General features: G+C 44.8%; 1 protein-coding gene across 3 annotated transcripts in view; it reads left to right on the top strand.

Annotated features, from left to right (window-relative positions):
* Nucleotides 1-19,514, top strand: part of TULP4 (TUB like protein 4) — a 283,777-nt gene that overhangs the window by 35,046 nt on the left and 229,217 nt on the right. For all 3 annotated transcript variants that reach the window (XM_084624123.1, XM_084624125.1, XM_084624124.1), the window contains exon 2: nucleotides 17,148-19,434. In XM_084624123.1, the coding sequence (XP_084480249.1) occupies nucleotides 19,183-19,434 (252 nt within the window). In that variant the 5' untranslated portion in view covers nucleotides 17,148-19,182. The remainder of the gene's footprint in view (nucleotides 1-17,147; nucleotides 19,435-19,514) is intronic.

The following is a 19,514-nucleotide window of genomic DNA, read 5'->3' on the forward strand; positions in this document are numbered from 1 at the left end:
TAATTACAGGCAAGGTCATTGCAGTCACTTAAATGGAAAAGAAAAAGTGGGAGTTGGGACCCATTGAAGTTGGTTGAATGTAGTTAACCAGGATACAGTTTTTCCATACTTTAAATAAATAATGGCTTCAGAGATCTCTGTCTTAATATATGGCATGTGATAATGACAGTGAAACTTTCAAGAGAGATAATTTACAACTGTAAATGAAGAGAATTTCTCAGTCCTATTTCATTTTTTTTTTTTTTTTTAGGTCCTCAAAAAAATTTGAATGGTACCTTGCTGGCATATAGGAAAATCTGCAGTGAGCTTCCTCTGGCCATGGGTTTTATTTTTAAATTTCTTTTCTTCTCTCAAGTTATCAGTGAATTTGACTTTCTTCCTCTGGTTTCACAAGTGGTTTTAGTCCATCTGAAATTGGTTGAAAGAGCTATCTCCCTATTATACCATTTGTAACAGTTACTGGGTGAGCTGTGCTTTAGCCCTGGTTTACACTAGGACTTTAGGTTGAATTTAGCAGCGTTAAATCGATGTAAACCTGCACCTGTCCACACGATGAAGCCCTTTATTTTGACTTAAAGGGCTCTTAAAATCGATTTCTTACTCCACCCCTGACAAGTGGATTAGCGCTTAAATCGGCCTTGCTGGGTCAAATTTGGGGTACTGTGGACACAATTCGACGGTATTGGCCTCCGGGAGCTATCCCAGAGTGCTCCATTGTGACTGCTCTGGACAGCACCCTCAACTCAGATGCACGATTGTTTGCCGTTGCTCTGACGCAGGGAGGGGCGACTGACGACACGGCTTACAGGGTTGGCTTCCAGGGAGCTAAAATCAACAAAGGGGGTGGCTTTATATCAAGGAGTATTTCAGGCAGGACTTCACGGAGGAACTGGACCGAGGAACCACCTGCAGGACTCCACTTAATATGCCCTTCCAGCATGACTGTGAACCACTGATAACTACTCTCTGGGAACGGTTTTCCAACCAGTTATGCAACCACCTTATAGTAGCTCCATCTGGGTTAAAAAGAGAAGGAGTACAATAAGAAATAGTGCACCTAAGTTATTGTTCTTATTGGAACAAGGAGGTTAGTCTGGCCTCTGATTGATACATGGCTAGATTTACCTCACTGCACCTTATCTGTGAGTGACTGCAGTGTGACCTACAGGAATGAGTCCCCTAGACGGGGGGCGGGGGAGGGGGGATTTGCAAATGAGTACAAATCAAATCTGGTCTATTTCTTGTTTTGATCCACTCCATCTATCTTTTACATCTTTGGCTGGCAGCAGACGGTGCAGAAGGACTGCATGCCATCCACATCTCATTACTGCTCGGTAGAAGATGGTATAATAGGACTGCTAGCCATCCTCATCTCTTGCCTGCCCGGCAGAAGGTAATGCAATAGGACTGCTAGCAATCCGTATCCCCTGCCTGCTCGCCATAAGATGGTTCAATAGGACTGACTGCAGGACTAAAGAGAGTGGCTTGATCAGGTCACTCCAAATTTAGTCCCTGCGCCCATGTCTGCCCAGGCGCTCCTGATTGACCTCACACAGGCGACCAGGAGCACCTTGGACATGACTATGACAGCTACCAGTCCTATTGCACCGTCTGCTGCCACAAGGCAATGGGTTGCTGCTGCTGTGTAGCAATGCAGTACCGCGTCTGCCAGTACCCAGGAGACATACGGTGACAGTGAGCTGAGCGGGCTCCATGCTCACCGTGGTATGGCGTCTGCACAGGTAACTCAGGAAAAAAGGCGCGAAACGATTGTCTTCCCTTGCTTTCACGGAGGGAGGGAGGGAATGGGGGCCTGACAATATGTACCCAGAACCACCTGCAACAATGTTTTAGCCCCATCAGGCATTGGGATCTCAACCCAGAATTCCAATGGGCAGCAGAGACTGTGGGATAGCTATCCACAGTGCAACGCTCCGGAAGTCGACTCTAGCCTTGGTACTGTGGAAGCACTCCCCTGAGTTAATGCACTTAAAGCATTTTCTGTGGGGGGACACACACTCGAATATATAAAACCGATTTCTAAAAAAAGACTTCTATAAATTTGACCTAATTTCGTAGTGTAGACATACCCTTAGATGCCTTTGCAGTCCCTCTTGAGTGAACCCCTTAGGTGACAAGCTTCACATCATTCACTTCTCTCCAGGGTGGAATCCTGCATTTTAACCATCTTAGGCTGGAGCTCTGGGTTGGGTTGCAGCTCTTCTGTTTTCAAACTATGTTACCAGACCCAGCTGTATTTTGCATCTGCAAGAAACTTCCATCCAGGAGCCTGTGAACAGTGACTGATTAAAGTGTCTCAGAACAGCCCTTTCGAAACAAGTGACTTGTTTATTCACAGAAAGCTACATAGCCATTAGAGAGAAGGGTTAAAAAACAAAAACCTATACACATCTGGTCTTAGTTACACTTTATCCTTTCATAGCATGTTTAGGATAATTTTGCTTAACCCAGATGTTTCTACTTCTGGGCTGGGAGAGACAGACTGGCTTCTTGCATTTTTTTGTCACTCCTACAGTGCTTCACCCAATCAGTTGCTGCCTACTCATACCCCCTTCCTCTCTAGAAATGGGTTTTTAATGGTTAAGAATATAATACTTACTTATTCCTACCATGAATGCAGGAGAGTGGACTAGATGACCTCTCGAGGTCCCTTCCTGTTCTATGATTCTATAACAATGACCATATTGGGTCAGACCAATGGTCCATCCAACCCAGTATCCTGTCTTCGGACATGGCTGGTGCCAGATGCTTCAGGGAATGAACAAACCAGGGCAGTTATTGAGTGATCCATCCTACGTCATACAGTCCGAGCTCCTGGCAGTCAGATGTAGGGACACCCAGAGCATGGGTTTGTGTCCCTGACCATACTGGCTAATAGCCACTGGTAGACCTGTCCTCCATGAACTTATCTACTTTTTTGAAATCAGTTATACTTTTGGCCTTCACAGCATCCCGTGACAGTAAGTTCCAGAGGCTGACTGTGTGTTGTGTGAATAATTACTTCCTTATGTTTGTTTTTAAACCTGCTTCATATTAATTTCATTGGGTGACACCTAGTTCTGTGGTACATGAAGGGGTAAATAACACTTCCCTATTCACTTTCTCCACACCAGTCATGATTTTATAGACCTGTCTCCTATCCCCTCTGTCGTCTCTTTTCCAGGCTGAACAGTCCCAGCCTTTTTAATCTCTCCTCTTATGGAAGCTGTTCCATACCCCTCGTCATTTTTGCTGCCCTTTTCTGTACTTTTTCCAATTCTAATTCCTCTTTTATGAGAAGAGGCAACCAGAACTGCTCGTAGTATTTCTGGAGTGGGTGTACACGGGATACAGTATATATAGTGACATTATATTTTCTTTATTATCTGTCCCTTTCGTGGTGGTTCCAAACATCCTGTTAGCTCCTTTTGACTGCTGCTCTGCACATTGAGCGGATGGTTTCAGAGAACTATCCATGGTAACTCCAAAATCTCTTTCTTGAGGTTTAGTGCAGTGGTTCCCAAACTTTATTAAAGTGACCCATCAACTGCTGTTTCTTTTTGGAGACCCACTGTTATCTTTGCTCTCCCTCTCCAGCCCAGCCTGACCCCCAAACTCCTGGCTTGGTTCCTCCCAATCCACTTGCTCTTGCTCTCCCAGGTCTGTCCCCTCCTGCAGTCCCAGGTGATCCCTCTTTCCTCATGGCTCAGCTGTGATCAGTACCAGGCTGCTGAATGACCACTTTTTGGCTCTGATAGCTTCCTTCAGGTTGTTCCTGCTGCCTGGATCCTGCTGTCACTTCCCCTGGGCAGAGGTGTGGGGAGTGGGAGCTGGGCGGCGGCAGCAGCAGCAGGAAGGAAGCAACTGGAACCAGTGAGCAGTCTGTCCCTGCCCTGCCCTGCATGTGCCCTGGGGATGCTTCTTCCAGGCTGCTGCTACTTGGATTCCACTTCCTGTGCCGCTGCCTGCTACTCAGGGGAAGGGAGAGCATGGCGGTGGGGGAGGGAATTGCCTCCAGGGAACACATGACCCACATAGACCCTTCCTGCAACCCATTGATGGGTCATGACCTACTGTTTGGGAGAACGCTTGTTCATTGTTGTTTTGATCTTGGGGCCCATCCCTAGAAAAATAAGCCTGTTAACCTGTCTGGAGCCAGGCAGGCAGGCATTTCCCAGTTAACAACCCACAATTGCTCTCTTCTTGTTTTCCTTGGAGGTAAAACATATCTCTGGTCATTGTTTCATTTCCTGCTTATTTTTCCTAGCAGCCCCTTTCTATTTAAATCTGTGTAGTCAGACAGAATAACAGCAAGAAGGTAAACTGAGGTACATGTAATATTCATAAAAGTAATAGCTAGTTCCCTCATTTTCCATACCATGCTTGGACTCTGCCCTGAAAAACTGAATTATTTTTTGGTTTATAAAAATTATAAATAATACATCAAAGTGTGTGTATAGAGAGTCTTCTCCCCTCCCACCCACCCCTCAAATATCCAGGGTCAATAATAGGGCAATTGAACACATAAGGAATTCTGATACCTAAATTTTCTCATTTTAGGTCCTCCAAAATGATTGTTTGGCTTGATTTTAATGTGTCACTATATTAGGGTGAGGTCGAATTTTCTGACTGCCCATGATGTAGGGCTGTTGGTCATCTACTGGTATCAACTGTTCATTTCCCCCAGTTATGCCAATCACTGCACTTTGTGTGTTTTATTTGCATAATCATTGTACACTTACTTCCTTCGGCTAATACATACTGGCACCAATCGAAGGGCACAGGTTTGCGTATGCCCTGTCTGGTCATTTCTGAGAAACCACCATATACATCTCTCTCTAATTCTGATTAGCTCTTGTACTTGGCTGACTGTCTCATATACCCAGAATTTTCAGGCCATTTGCAAACAGTGAAGGTGCTGCCTCAGGTTATGTCTACAATAGCTCTTTTGTTGGTCAGGGGTGTGGGGGAAAAAAAACACCCACCAACCAACGTAAGTTTCACTGACACAAGCTCTGGTGTGGATAGTGCTGTGTTGGCATGAGCGCTCTCTCCGCTGGCACAGTGTGGCTACATGGGAGACCTTACAGTTGCACTGCTGTAAGGTCTGTAGTGGTATACACAGCCTTAGTAGAAAGAGGAAGAAACCTCTCAAATTTACCCAAAAGAAGAAAAAAGTATAGTAGTAGAAAGCAAAGAAATGGGTCTGTCAGACTACTGAGGGAAAGTGTATTTAATCGCACAAACCAGAAATCAAGCATCATTAACCTCCCTCCTCCAGCTCTATTCCCTTCCCTTTCCACAGGCTAACAAAGTTCTTGTCCCCAGATTTGTGTTTTCGTTGTTTGTTTAGAATCTCCATTCACTCCCAATGAAACTTCAAAACTGTTTATATGTAATTTATTTATTTTGCAGTTATGTTGGGACTTATGCTGCAACATAATGGGAGGCTGGTGGAGGTGAAGTCAGGAAATAAAAGTGAGGCGAGTGAGCAAGGGGAGATAATTAAAGAGAATGGGTGAAAAGGAAATATGTTAGGGCTGGTTGAAAAGAAGACGATTTACAAGAAAATATACCTTTTTCATAAATTCAAAATGAGATTTCAACTAATTTTATTACCTTGTTTGTGTTACGTTTTTAGGCATCTGATGGTTAATTTTATTGAAGTTTTCTTTTAAAATGTGAACATGTCATATGTCATTGTAATTGATGATTACTGTTAGCTCTTTTAAGAACTGTGACTTGGACTAAATAAACCCAGAAGATGAAATCTATACCCTGGCCTCCATTTTCTAAATGTAGAGTAATTAACCCAAGACATGGTTGTCACATCAAAAACAAGAAGCACCATCAAGTTGCATCCGATGAAGTGAGCGGTAGCTCATGAAAGCTTATGCTCAAATAAATTTGTTAGTCTCTAAGGTGCCACAAATACTCCTTTTCTTTTTGTGGATACAGACTAACACGGCTGTTACTCTGAAACCTGTCATTATGCCAGGCTCTGAATTTAGCCGTATGGAATGGAAATCTATCAACTTCATGAAAAAACTTGTGCAGATACAGACAGACATCTTCCTTTCTAAATGCAAACAGATGGACATCATACCAAAATGACTGAAGGTAAAAAATCCATTACAATCTACATACCACGCAGACTATGCTGACAGCTTGTGCCATGCACTCTCAAAGAAACTCGGGAACCACCTGATCAACATCCTCTACAGCAAACAGGGAAAGATTAAGAATGAGCTCTCAAAACTGAATATTCTCATAAAACCTTCCACACAAACTTCCTCTTGGCTGGACTTTACAAAAATTAGACAAGCCATTTACAACACACATTTTGCTTCTCTACAAAAGAAAAAGGACACTAAACTATCTAAACTACCACATGCCACAAGGGGCAACAACAGTGGTTCCCTTAACCCACCCAGGAATATTGTTGATCTATCCAACTATACTCTAAGGACAGATTCTTCTGCTGGGCTATCTCGGGGCCTCTTCTTCTGCCCCTCCACCCCCACGAACATGATACAGTTCTGTGGTGACCTAGAATCCTATTTTCGACGTCTCCGACTCAAGGAATATTTCTAACACACCTCTGAACAACATACTAACCCACAGAGACCTTCCTACCAAGACTACAAAAAGGAGGATTCTGGGTGGACTCCTCCTGAAGGTCGAAACAACAGACTGGACTTCTACATAGAGTGCTTCTGTCAACATGCATGGGCTGAAATTGTGGAAAAGCAGCATCACTTGCCCCATAACCTCAGCCGTGCAGAACACAATGCCATCCACAGCCTCAGAAACAACTCTGACATTATAATCAAAAAGGCTGACAAAGGAGGTGCTGTCGTCGTCATGAATAGGTCGGACTATGAACCAGAGGCTGCTCAGCAGCTCTCCAACACCACTTTCTACAAGCCATTACCCTCTGATCCCACTGAGAGTTACCAAAAGAAACTATACCATCTGTTCAAGAAACTCCCTGAAAAAGCACAAGAACAAATCTGCACAGACACACCCCTAGAACCCCGACCTGGGATATTCTATCTACTACCCAAGATCCATAAACCTGGAAATCCTGGACGCCACATCATCTCAGGCATTGGCACCCTGACAGCAGGATTGTCTGGCTATGTAGACTCCCTCCTCAGGCCCTACGCTACCAGCATTCCCAGCTACCTTCGAGACACCACTGACTTCCTGAGGAAACTACAATCCATCTGTGATCTTCCTGAAAACACCATCCTGGCCACTATGGATGTAGAAGAACTCTACACCAACATTCCACACAAACATGGACGACAAGCCATCAGGAACAGTATCCCCGGTAATGTCACGGCAAACCTGGTGGCTGAACTTTGTGACTTTGTCCTCATCCATAACTATTTTACATTTGGGGACAATGTATAAATCAACGGCACTGCTATGGGTACCCACATGTCCCCACAGTATGCCAACATTTTTATGGCTGACTTAGAACAATGCTTCCTCAGCTCTCGTCCCCTAATGCCCCTACTCTACTTGCGCTATATTGATGACATCTTCATCATCTGGACCCATGGAAAAGAAGCCCTTGACGAATTCCACCATGATTTCAATAATTTCCATCCCACCATCAACCTCATCCTGGACCAGTCCACACAAGAGATCCACTTCCTTAGACACTACAGTGCTAATAAGCGATGGTCACATAAACACCACCCTATACCGGAAATCTACTGACCGCTATGCCTACCTACATGTCTCTAGCTTCCATCCAGACCACACCACACGATCCATTGTCTACAGCCAAGCTCTACGATACAACCACATTTGCTCCAACCCGTCAGACAGAGACAAACACCTACAAGATCTCTATCAAGCGTTCTTACAACTACAATACCCACCTGCTGAAGTGAAGAAACAGATTGACAGAGCCAGAAGAGTACCCAGAAGTTACCAACTACAGGACAGGCCCAACAAAGAAAATAACACAACGCCACTAGCCATCACCTTCAGCCCCCAACTAAAACCTCTCCAATGCATCATCAAGGATCTACAACCTATCCAGAAGGACGACCCATCACTTTCACAGATCTTGAGAGACAGGCCAGTCCTTGCTTACAGACAGCCCCCCAGCCTGAAGCAAATACTCACCAGCAACCACATGCCACACAACAGGACCACTAACCCAGGAACCTATCCTTGCAACAAAGCCCGTTACCAACTGTGTCCACATATCTATTCAGGGGACACCATCATAGGGCCTAATCACATCAGCCACACTATCAGAGGCTCGTTCACCTGCACATTTACCAATATGATATATGCCATCATGTGCCAGCAACGCCCCTCTGCCATGTACATTGGTCAAACTGGACAGTCTCTACATAAAAGAATAAATGGACACAAATCAGACGTCAAGAATTATAACATTTAAAAACCAGTTGGAGAACACTTCAATCTCTTTGATCACTTGATTACAGACTTAAAAGTGGCAATTCTTCAACAAAAAAACTTGAAAAACAGACTCCAACGAGAGACTGCTGAATTAGAATTAATTTGCAAACTGAATACAATTAACTTAGGCATGAATAAAGACTGGGAGTGGATGGGTCATTACACAAAGTAAAACTATTTCCGCATGTTTATTTCCCCTCTACTGTTTCTTACACGTTTTTGTCAACTGATGGAAATGGCCCACCTTGATTATCACTACAAAAGGTCCCCGTCCCCCCCCCACTGATAATAGCTCACCTTACCTGATCTCTCTTGTTACAGTGTGTATGGTAACACCCATTGTTTCATGTTCTCTATGTATATAAATCTCCCCACTGTTTTTTCCACTGCATGCATCTGATGAAGTGAGCTGTAGCTCACAAAAGCTTATGCTCAAATAAATTTGTTAGTCTCTAAGGAGTAGTCACAATTACTCCTTTTCTTTTTGTGGATACAGACTAACACGGCTGCTACTCTGAAACCATCAAGGTACCATTTCTGTTAATAAACTTAGCCTCTTGCGTGCTGTTGGATAGATTTGTACTTGCTTGTCTCCATGAAGGACACCCCCATGGCTCAGTGGGATTTGATAGTTTGTTTCAAGGAGACTGTGTGCTGAGGCTGTTCCTTCAGCACATACTGTGAGTTTTGGAAGAACTGTGGCATATGGTACAGTAGAACCTCAAAGATACGAACACCAGAATTACTGACTGATTGGTCAACCTATCAGGCAGCCATGGAGGGCCGTCGCGCACCCCCCCCACACAAAAAAAAAAAGAAAGGGAAAATACTGTACTGTGCCTGCATTGCAGCTTAAAGGTAAACACATTTGGGCTGCCTGTCCCCACCCTTACTCCCACCCCCATGCGTGGGACACCCATTTACAGCTAGGAGTTGAAGATGCTGAGATTCTCAGGCAAAGCTGTGCGCTCCCAAGGCAGGTGGAGTAGGACCAGGACTGGGGTCTGCACTGCTTTCCTCTAAGAAGTGGGTGCTGTTTTAGCCACCTTCCCCCCCCACCCTGGTCCCCTGAACGGGGGTGTGTGCTGTTTTTCTCTCTCACCCCTGCCAGGAGGGGAACACGCTGTTTTCTTCACACACATTTCTCCCCCCCCCCCCACCCCCAATACTCCTGGGTTGGGAGAGGGACAAGCTTGCCCCGGCTTGGAAGAAAGCTGCCTAGCTGCCTCTGGAACCTCTAGAACTTTGAAAAGGGTGGGTGGTTGAGAACCCTTTGCTGTGCTGTGTTTTGAGAACCCTTTGTTCAAATGGCCTAAAAGTTTCCTCAAAGTCTGCCCCACCAGATTTCAAGCCTATTTATCTATGTATACAGAGGTTAGATGCAGTACAAAACTAGGTTTTCAAGAAAAATGTAACTGCAACATTAATTATGGAGAGGCTATCTTTGCTCCAGAATGTACAACGTAAGCAAATCAGTGCTGTAAGATGTCATTTCTTGCCTTCTGTGTGTTAGATTTCTAACTTTTAACATTGTAGTAACTTAGCCTCTTGCTTCTAATTTATAATTTGAATGTCGCTGTCACAGTGACTATACACAGCATTATAGGCAAGGAGGTGGTAATGCTGCCCATTAATTAAGGTTGTTCAACACTTCCTGTTATACAACACTGTTTTCAGTTGCTTATAGTTTTACCAAGCTTTATCTGTTAGGGCCAAAATTTTTCATGTTGGGGTCTGCATCAGGCTGAATATTTCTGGAAAATTTCAGCTAAAAAAGTTCAGCCTTTCCTAAGAAATCCATTGTTTTGTCCTCGTTTTAAAAAAAAAAAAGTTTTGGTGACCTTTTCTTTAAGGAGCTCTGGTGTCACCAAGCTTTGGAACAAGGACTTGAAATTTGGCAGGAGGCTTGCCTTTGTTAGGGTTGTGTGTTTTCCATCCTCATGAAAGTTCACTTGATTTTCATTGCTCAAACCAAGAGAAATTAAATATTTAAATGACAAATGGATTTTTTTTAAAACATTGTTTTAATAATCTGTTAATAACAAGAAGCTTTGATCCTTAACCTGATATTCTTTTGAGTGTACACCCTGAGGCCTGAATCCTACATTCCTTGTGATTGAGCACTGCCAATCCCATTGTGTAAAGGCCTGGATTGTAGCCTGATTGCCTTCTATGATAAGATAACTGGCTCTGTGGATATGCAGAAAGCGGTGGACATGATATATATTGACTTGAGTAAAGCTTGTCTCCCACAGTGTTCTTGCCAGCAAGTTAAAGTAGTATGGATTGGATGGACTATAAGATGGAAAGAAAGCTGGCTAGATTGTCGGGCTCAACGGGTAGCGATCAACGACTCAATGTCTAGTTGGCAGACGGTATCAAGCAGAGTGCCCCAGGGGTCGGTCCTGTGGCCGGTTTTGTTCAACATCTTCATTAATGATCTGGATGATGGGATTAATTGCACCCTCAGCAAGTCTGCAGATGACACTAAACTGTGGGGAGGTAGATACACTGGAGGGTAGGGATAGGGTCCAGAGTGACCTAGACAAATTGGAGGATTGGGCCAAAAGAAATCTGATGAGGTTCAACAAGGACAAGTGCAGAGTCGTGCACTTAGGATGGAAGAATTCCATGCACAGCTACAGGCTGGGGACTGCAGAAAAGGACCTGGGGATTACAGTGGATGAGAAGCTGGATATGAGTCAGCAGTGTGCCCTTGTTGCCAAGAAGGCCAATGGCATATTGGGCTGTTTTAGTAGGAGCATTGCCAGCAGATTGAAGTAAGTGATTGTTTCCCTCTATTCAGCACTGGTGAGGCCACACCTGGATTATTGTGTCCAGTTTTGGTCCCCCCACTACAGAAGGGATGTGGACAAATTGGAGAGAGTCCAGTGGAGGGCAACAAAAATGATTAGGGGGCTGGGGCACATGACTTACAAGGAGAAGCCGAGAGGACTGGGGTTATTTAGTCTTCAGAACAGAAGAGTAAGGGGGGGGGGATTTGATAGCAGCCTTCAACTACCTGAAAGGGGGTTCCACAGAGTTTGGAGCTAGACTGTTCTCAGTGGTGGCAGATGACAGAACAAGGAGGAATGGTCTCAAGTTTCAGTGGGGGAGGTCTAGCTTGGATATTGGAAAACACTATTTCACTAGGAGGGTGGTGAAGCACTGGAATGGGTTACGTAGGGAGGTGGTGGACCCTCCATTCTTAGTGGTTTTTAAGGCCCGGCGTGACAGAGCCTGCGCTGGGATGATTTAGTTGATGTTGGTCCTGCTTTGAGCAGGGGTTTGGACTAGATGACCTTCTGAGGTCCCTTCCAACCCTAATATTCTATGATTCTGTGATTACCTATGCCGAAGGAGGTATTTCTCCCTTTGGAGTAGGTGGTCTCTACACTGAGGAGGTACAGCATTTTAAGTGTAGACAAGCTCTTAATTTGAAGCCCTACAGGTTGGGAGCTGTGAAATGTAAAGTGGTGTAGAGCTGACTGCAGTATCCGTGCACTTGGCTGTGCATGACTTCTTTGTGTTGACAAAAGGGAGACAGCTTGATGAAAGATGCATGAGAGGAAGTGAATATTTTTCTGATTTTCCAACTTTGCTTAATACTGATGATTTGTACAAGTTAATGGAAGCAGTTGGGAGAGAAATGCTCAGTAGTTTGGCCCTAAAAGATGCAAGAAAAGCCAGATCTTGATAAAATCTTTATTTATTCTTAAAAAGGACACACTCACTCACTCACTCACTCTTCATGAAGTGCTAGAGTTGCCCAACAAATTCAAGTGGAGAGAATATTGGATTTCCCTTCTCCCTCCCCAGTCTGATGACTGTAGATCAGTGGTCCCCAACCTTTCTGTGGGAACAGCACATTCCTATTCCCACAAGACTGTGGCGGGCGCCAGACACCTCACCGCCGAAATGCCGCCAAGAAGCAGCAGCGGAAAGAAGCGCCGACGCCGAATTGCTGCCGAGTAACGGCAATGCTTCTCAGTGGTGGTATTTTGTGACATTTCGGCGGCGCAGTGTCCTGTAGGTGCACACAACTGCCCCGGTGGGCGCCACTTTGGGGACCCCTGCTGTAGATGTTTCGCTAGGTGACTGTAGATGTTACATCATCACCATGAGTCACAGTATCTGAGACGCTGTTAGGGAGGGAGCCAGAGGAAAGGTACAGATATTCAATTACACTTCTACCACATGTGCCAGTGCTAGAAAGTATAAATACTTTCAGGACCAGTAAACTTTTCTAGACACTGGTGTTTGACCAGTGATGAGAGAAAATACTTTGAAACCAAAGATATGATCTCTAGCTGGAGTACATGGTGTAACCTTTTATTATAGATGGTGCACGTAGTGATACTTATAGTTAAGGATACCCGACATTTTCCAATGTGAGACCCTGTTTTCTGTGGCTTATATATGTAAATGTTTGTAGTTACATTTTTCATGCTGGTGTCTGCCTACGGCTGAATTTTTGGAAAGGTTCAGCTAAAACAGTTGAGCCATTTTGGAGAATGAGGTTAGGGAAAAAAGCTTTTTTCCCCTAATCTTTAAAAAGTAATTAAATAAAAAAAACCACCATCAACAACAAAACCCCAAATTCTTACAACTGTTCCACTGAGCCATTGTAGCACCTCTATACTTCAGAGCAGAGACTTGAAATTTAGCAGCAGGGTGACTGTACTGTGTGGGATTTCTATGCTCCTAAAAAAAATTTCCAAAATTTTGGCCTCCCATGACTTTTCAGATGCTCACAGATCTTACGTGCTGAGTAGAGACTTGGAGTTTGACAGCTAAATTCTCAGTCTGTACTGATCATGCTCCAGCCCCTCACAGCTGCTATGTATGACCAGACTGCGCATGTATCATCCCTACAAAGCAGCTGAGCAAGCTGTATGCCCAGGGCTGCAGAGGCTGAGCAGGACTTATCCTGCAATTGCTCTTCTGGGCTACTGAGGCTCCAGGCACTGGAACTGAAAAGGGGGACACACTCTGGTGCTGTCAGTGTCCTCCCAGCTGGTGCCAAGGAATAAGCTACCTGACTCAATGAAATGCCAAGGGTTGAAGAATGGGGCAGGGGGCAGAAGGTTGGGGTGCAGGGGGTTGAGGACTCCAGCTGAGGGTGTGGGCTCTGGGGTGGGGCTGGGAATGAGGGTTTTGGAGTGTGGGACGGGACCCTGGGATGGGGTTGGGATGTGTGTGTGTGTGGGGGTGAGGGCTCCAGCTGGTGGTGGGGCTGGGGATGAGGAGTTTTGGAGTGCAGAAGGGGGCTCCGGGCTGGGCCAGGGGTTTGGGGAGCAGTGGGGTGGTGGTGGTGAGGGCTGGGGTTGAGTGGTGGGGGATGGCTGAGAGGTTTGGGGAACAAGAGGGGGGCTCCAGGCTGGGCCAGGGGTTCAGGGAGCAGGTTCTCGGCAGCGGTTACTGCAGCTCTGAGGAAGCAGTCGCCAGATCCCTGCAGCCTCTAGGTGCATGGGCGGCCAGGTGGCTGTGTGCACTGCCTTTGCGCCCACAGGTGCTGCCCCCTGCAGCTCCCATTGGTCATGGTTCCCAGCCAATAGGAGCTGCGGAGCTGGCTCTGCAGGTGGGGGCAGCGCACGAAGCCTCTCTGGCTGACCCAGGATCCTCATGGAGCCAGGGCAGGTAGGGAGCCTGCCTTAGCCCGGGTCCCTGCTGTGCTGCTGACTGGACTTTTAACAGCCCAGTCGGCAGTGCTGACCAGAGCTGCCAGGGTCCCTTTTCGATCGGGCACTAAATGAAGCAGAAGTCCTTTGGGATCAAATAATGTGTGGCCGTGTAATTAAAAACTGCATCACAATGCATACCTACAAGGGGACTGAATGAAGGTCCTGGAGGCAATCTGAGTTCTGGTGTTTCTTAACTTTTGAGTGCTTGAACTTGCAACCTTAATGTTCTTTTAACTTTGTGTGTGTGTGTCTGTGTGTAATTCTGCTGCACATAGATTTTATAGATAGACTTTCCTGCTAGAGAAGTAACCATTGTTGTTAAGCAAAATGTTCTTGAGTAATCACTTGCTGTATCCCCTTTGCAGTTATTTCAGGTGTTTTTTATTTCTGCCTTGCAGTTCAACTGTTTCTTCTTCTTGATTCTCTAATGAAGTCAGAATTTTTTATATAACATTAGGCATGGGTTTGTAGCCATGGAAGAGATGATACAAAGTCAGCCTTTTTACTTAACTGTGGAATCAAATGGGGAAAAAACTATGGGGAATCGGGGGAGTGAGTCATTTCAAAAGCAAAACTATTAATTTTCATAAGTAGCAAACAAGAAATTATATGAAAAACCTGTGCAAGGCTATGTATGCTTGTCTGTGGTTTTGAAAATCCCCTTTTAAAAACATGGTATTCATGCAGTTCAAACAATTGCTATCATAAGTGTTATTCATGTCTCTGTTGTTGATGTTTCAATGACACCCTTTGCAGCATATTAAAACCAGTTCTGTTGTCTGCCAGTATGATCTGTTAAGACCCGCATCATAGTACAGGCCCCTGCTGTCAACTGAAGACAAGGCAAAGGGAATACTGTTGAATTTAAATCTGTTATCTGTTAGGAAGAGCCTGGCAGGGGGTGCAACTAACAGCTCTGTTTCACGATTTCAAGGATCAGGATTGTTTACAGTACAAGCAGAGAGTTTCTCTCTGAAGCCATTGCTTTCCAAATTCTGATTTGAGTTATTCTTCACTGCCAAGTTCATTCAGCATCTGGTTCAGGAGCACTGTAAATTCAGAAAACAGTGTGTGGTTTTTTGTTTTTAAATCCTTACCATGCTATTATGAAAAAACTGTTAGCAACCACCACTTTTAGACCAGTTGTTGCTAGGCAGGTTCTGATAGTGTCTTCCTGACTGGCATGAACAGACTATTTCATAAGAAGCATGCTAGCTAGATTGTGTTGTAAACTACTCCACCTCCTCACCAGGTTGTCCAAGGAATGGATTTATAAACTCTTTGCCAGACGCTGTTGACTCTCATGTAATGGCAATTGTTCTAAATGTGGCGTTAGCACAGTTTAGTGCAGTGGTTCTCAACCTATTTACCATTGTGGTCCGCGTATGCATAGGGTTGCCAGGCGTCCGGTTTTTGATTGGAATGCCCAGTTGAAAGGGGACCCTGGTGGTGCCGATTAGCACTGCAGATCGAGCCACTAAAAGTCTGGTCGGTTGTTCAGTGGAGCTAAGGCAGGTTCTCTACCTGCCCTGGCTCTGCCCAGCTCCTGGAAGCAGCCAGCACATGCAGCTCCTAGGCACAGGGGTGACCACAGGGACTCCTGTGCGCTGCCCACCACCCTGAGCGCCGGCTCCACAGCTCCCGATGGCCAGGAACGGCGGCCAATGGGAGCTGCGGGAGCAGTGTCTGTGGGTGCGGTCAGCACACAGAGCCCCCTGGCCCCTTTGCCTAGGAGCCAGATATGCCGGCCGCTTCCAGGAGCCACCTGAGGTAAGCACCACTGGCCGGAGCCCGATCCCCCTCCTGCACCCCAACCCCCTGCCTCAGAACGGAACCCCATCCTTCACCCTTATTCCCTCCCACACCCTAACCCCCTCTTCAGCCCTGAGCCTCCTTCTCTACCCCAAACCCTTCACCCCCAGCCTGCACTCTGAACCCCTCATTTCTGGCCTCATCCCAGAGCCCTCGCCCCCTCCTGCACCCCATGCCACTGCCCCAGTCTAGTGAAAGTGAGTGGGGGGGGGATGGAGTGAGCGGGGGGCAGGGCCTTGGAGAAGGGGCAGGGCGGGGCCTCAGAAGGGGCGGGGCAGGGGTGTTCAGTTTTGTGCGATTAGAAAGTTGGCAGCACTGCATATAGGGCCCACAATGTGTTACATAGGCTGCATCCAATGCTACCTGTATGGGCCGCAGCTCTGTGCTGATTGGGCCACGGGTTGAGAACCACTAGTTTAGTGTGTAGTGTAGGCAAGGCTATCTTTGCAGCTGTAATACTTTCTTTAATGGAATACTGAATCAAAAAGAGGACAAAATTAGTGTAGACACAACTTTTAAATGCATGTTAAACACATGCCTCTTATCTTATAGTTATGCTCATCTTTATAAAACTGAATTTAATTGCTTGGTTCTTTCCCCCCCTAATTCAAATGTATATTTGGTGGCTGTGACCCTTTCAGTTCAAGACATAAGTTGTCTTTAAAACCCATAAATATTTTACCCGAAGTTCTAGGCATCCTGTTTGGGAATACTCAGACTTCCTGGAATCACAAGTTAAATCCCAATGGGATCAAGTCACTCCTTCATTTTTTGGAGGCAGATAAATGGAGTATAGCACTATGTACTTTATTATGTCTCTTACAGGTGACACCTTTTTAAAAACCCTACTTCTGTCTCCTGTTCGCTTACAGTAAAGATCCCATGACTCTTTTGTGAGAGTGGGAGTAACTTTGGTTCCTCCTCCGCCCAAATTTCCCTTTTCCCCAACTGTGGTGTAGTGTGCTATGCGATAGTTAATTGCTCCCTCTCTATTCCAGACCTGGTTGCATTTTGTTAGGTTTTGTATGTGTGTAGACTGTGAAAATCTTTGTGATCCTTTGGAATGAAAAAAGCTATATACATATAAAATATCAAATCATAATACTGAATAACTGCCCCAATAGCTCGCATATATATCTCAGACTACATTGTTTTGCAGTCTTGTTTTTTCAATGTATTTTTTGTGTGTGCTTTGTTTTACAGAATGGGAAGAATCCAGGATGTCAAGGCTTTGAAGAATAGACATCTTATTAGACTACCATACTGAAGCTGAAAAGGCAGATGCAGTTCCAAATACAAGGTTGAGTGACCTTGTGTACACCGTGTGTATGTATATACCCACATATTTCCACAGCCAAGCAGACTTGTTCTTGCATACTCTTGGGAATTCCTCAATTGATGAAAATTAACTTAGGAACCAGATGGAGCAACTTAACAGCACAGGGATCAAGAGCCCATGGAAAGACACCTACCACTAATGGTCCGCTTTCCACATGGTCTTCACGGGTGAAAAAAGTTTGCAAGAAGAGGAAGAAAACACCCTCTGCCACAGAACAAGCCTCACAAATACCTCTACAATCTAAAGGAATAATTGAGAGAGAGGCAGTGTGGGGAAGAAACGACTTGGATATTGCAAAAGGAACAATGAACTGTCTTTGGCACATTTTTTGCATTGAGCTCAGTAAACTGTAAGAGTTTAATGTACTGGACTAATACATGGTGACCATTTATTGTGTGGTAATGACTGGAAGAAAGTAAGTTTAGGAACAATGGGACAAGTTTGGGCATTGAACTGACAAACCTCATCCTCTGTATTGAGTTAACCGGGTCATTGAACGTACTTTGTCCTTTCCTTTTCTTTTCTCTTTCTGCTTAGTATGGTATAAACTAATAAATGTTGTTCATCTAAAACCATCAGAAGACTACATATGTTTCCTTCATGTACAGCTGCAAATGTGGTCTTTTGGAACTATGAATCTGAGCTCTAGACAAGCCTCAAGAAGGAAGGAGCCCATCAAACAAGAAAGGAAAATATCTAGGGAAATAGTGAAACTGGGAAGTCAGATTTCTAGTACTGCTCCTCTTTTTGTTGATTATTTTTCTTCCTTCCTTGAATCCTAGAAGGTTTGCAAATGAGTGCTTTCTTGACGTGCTTTAATTTTGGCACTTGTTTTTGCAGCAGGGTGAAAAGTCTGTGATTCATTTGTAGTAGGAAAAAGGGAAAAGTAAAAGAAAAAAGCCTGAAGTGCAGCCCTATTCTGTAGGAGAGAGAATTTCATGGCTCACCTGAGGCAAACTTATCTGCTCTAAAAGCTTTACAGCATTTTGGTTCTGCTAAATGAAAAGGGGTTTTCTTTTTCATGCCCGTGTGGCAGCGAGAAGTAGGAAAGCAGGCGAGCTCGCATGATAAACAGTTCAGGTTGTGTTGGGTCTCTGGTGGAAGAAAGAGCTGCAATGAAAATAAGACTGTCTCTGGATTGCAAAAACCATTGAATCCATTGAGTAGGTTAGTACCGAGAGGGATTTCCCATCTGGCCTGGCACGGTGGTGCCTGCCCAAGCTCGGATCTGTTGTTTCGCACGGTTTGTGTGCCTTTTTTTCCCTTTATGCAATCTCTCTCAACTTTAGCAGCAGAAATCTGCTTGGTGGAGAAGTTATGCCAGAGGGCAGCTTGGGAAAGATGAATGTCATATATATATATTTCTCTCTCTCTCTCTCTCTCTATATATATATATATCTACACGTATATATGTGTGCGTGTTTAAATTTCTGCGACTGAACTTTTGAAGAAAATCTGACTGGAGGAAATCTTAAAGCCTTAAGTTACTTGAAATCTACACATTTGCAACTCTTTGTCTCTGGAATTGCATTACGCTAAACTGGAATCTCAGGCTGTATAAAGATTATATCAAATTGAGCAAAAAGACGAATTACCACTTCTTGAGCGCCTCTTATGAAGGAGCTGTTTCTCCAAAGGATCAGTGCACCCTCACTCTAATGACTCAAAGACAAAAGGAACCTGATTTTTTTTTTTAAGTGTTACTTTTTCTTAGCCAACTGCCATTGTCTTTTATAGAAGAATTTTTCACTATGCATTTGGTGGATATTTATAAACACTGACCCATGTTCTCCCCTCCAATGATCTATCCCAGGTCAGTCTTATCAATAAAAAAATAGATTTAAATTTTGTGCACTAGACATTACTTTCTTATGTCAAAAATTAAAGATAAAGAAAAGCATGTATGCAGCGGTGGAACATGGACCTGTTCTTTGCAGCGATTCCAACATCCTCTGCCTCTCCTGGAAAGGTAGAGTTCCCAAAAGTGAGAAGGAGAAACCAGTGTGCAGGAGGCGGTACTATGAAGAGGGCTGGCTGGCAACAGGCAATGGCAGAGGAGTTGTCGGAGTGACTTTCACCTCCAGTCATTGTCGGAGAGACCGGAACACCCCTCAGAGAATCAACTTCAATCTGAGGGGCCACAACAGCGAGGTAAGGGAACTACATGTCACGTGTTAAGCTTGAATTTAAAGCTAGCCTCGGCAGCAGTTAAATGGAGGATGCGGCATTTC

Source organism: Lepidochelys olivacea, assembly GCF_965140295.1.
Source record: "Lepidochelys olivacea isolate rLepOli2 genome assembly, chromosome: 3".
In the NCBI taxonomy this organism is placed as follows: domain Eukaryota; kingdom Metazoa; phylum Chordata; order Testudines; family Cheloniidae; genus Lepidochelys; species Lepidochelys olivacea.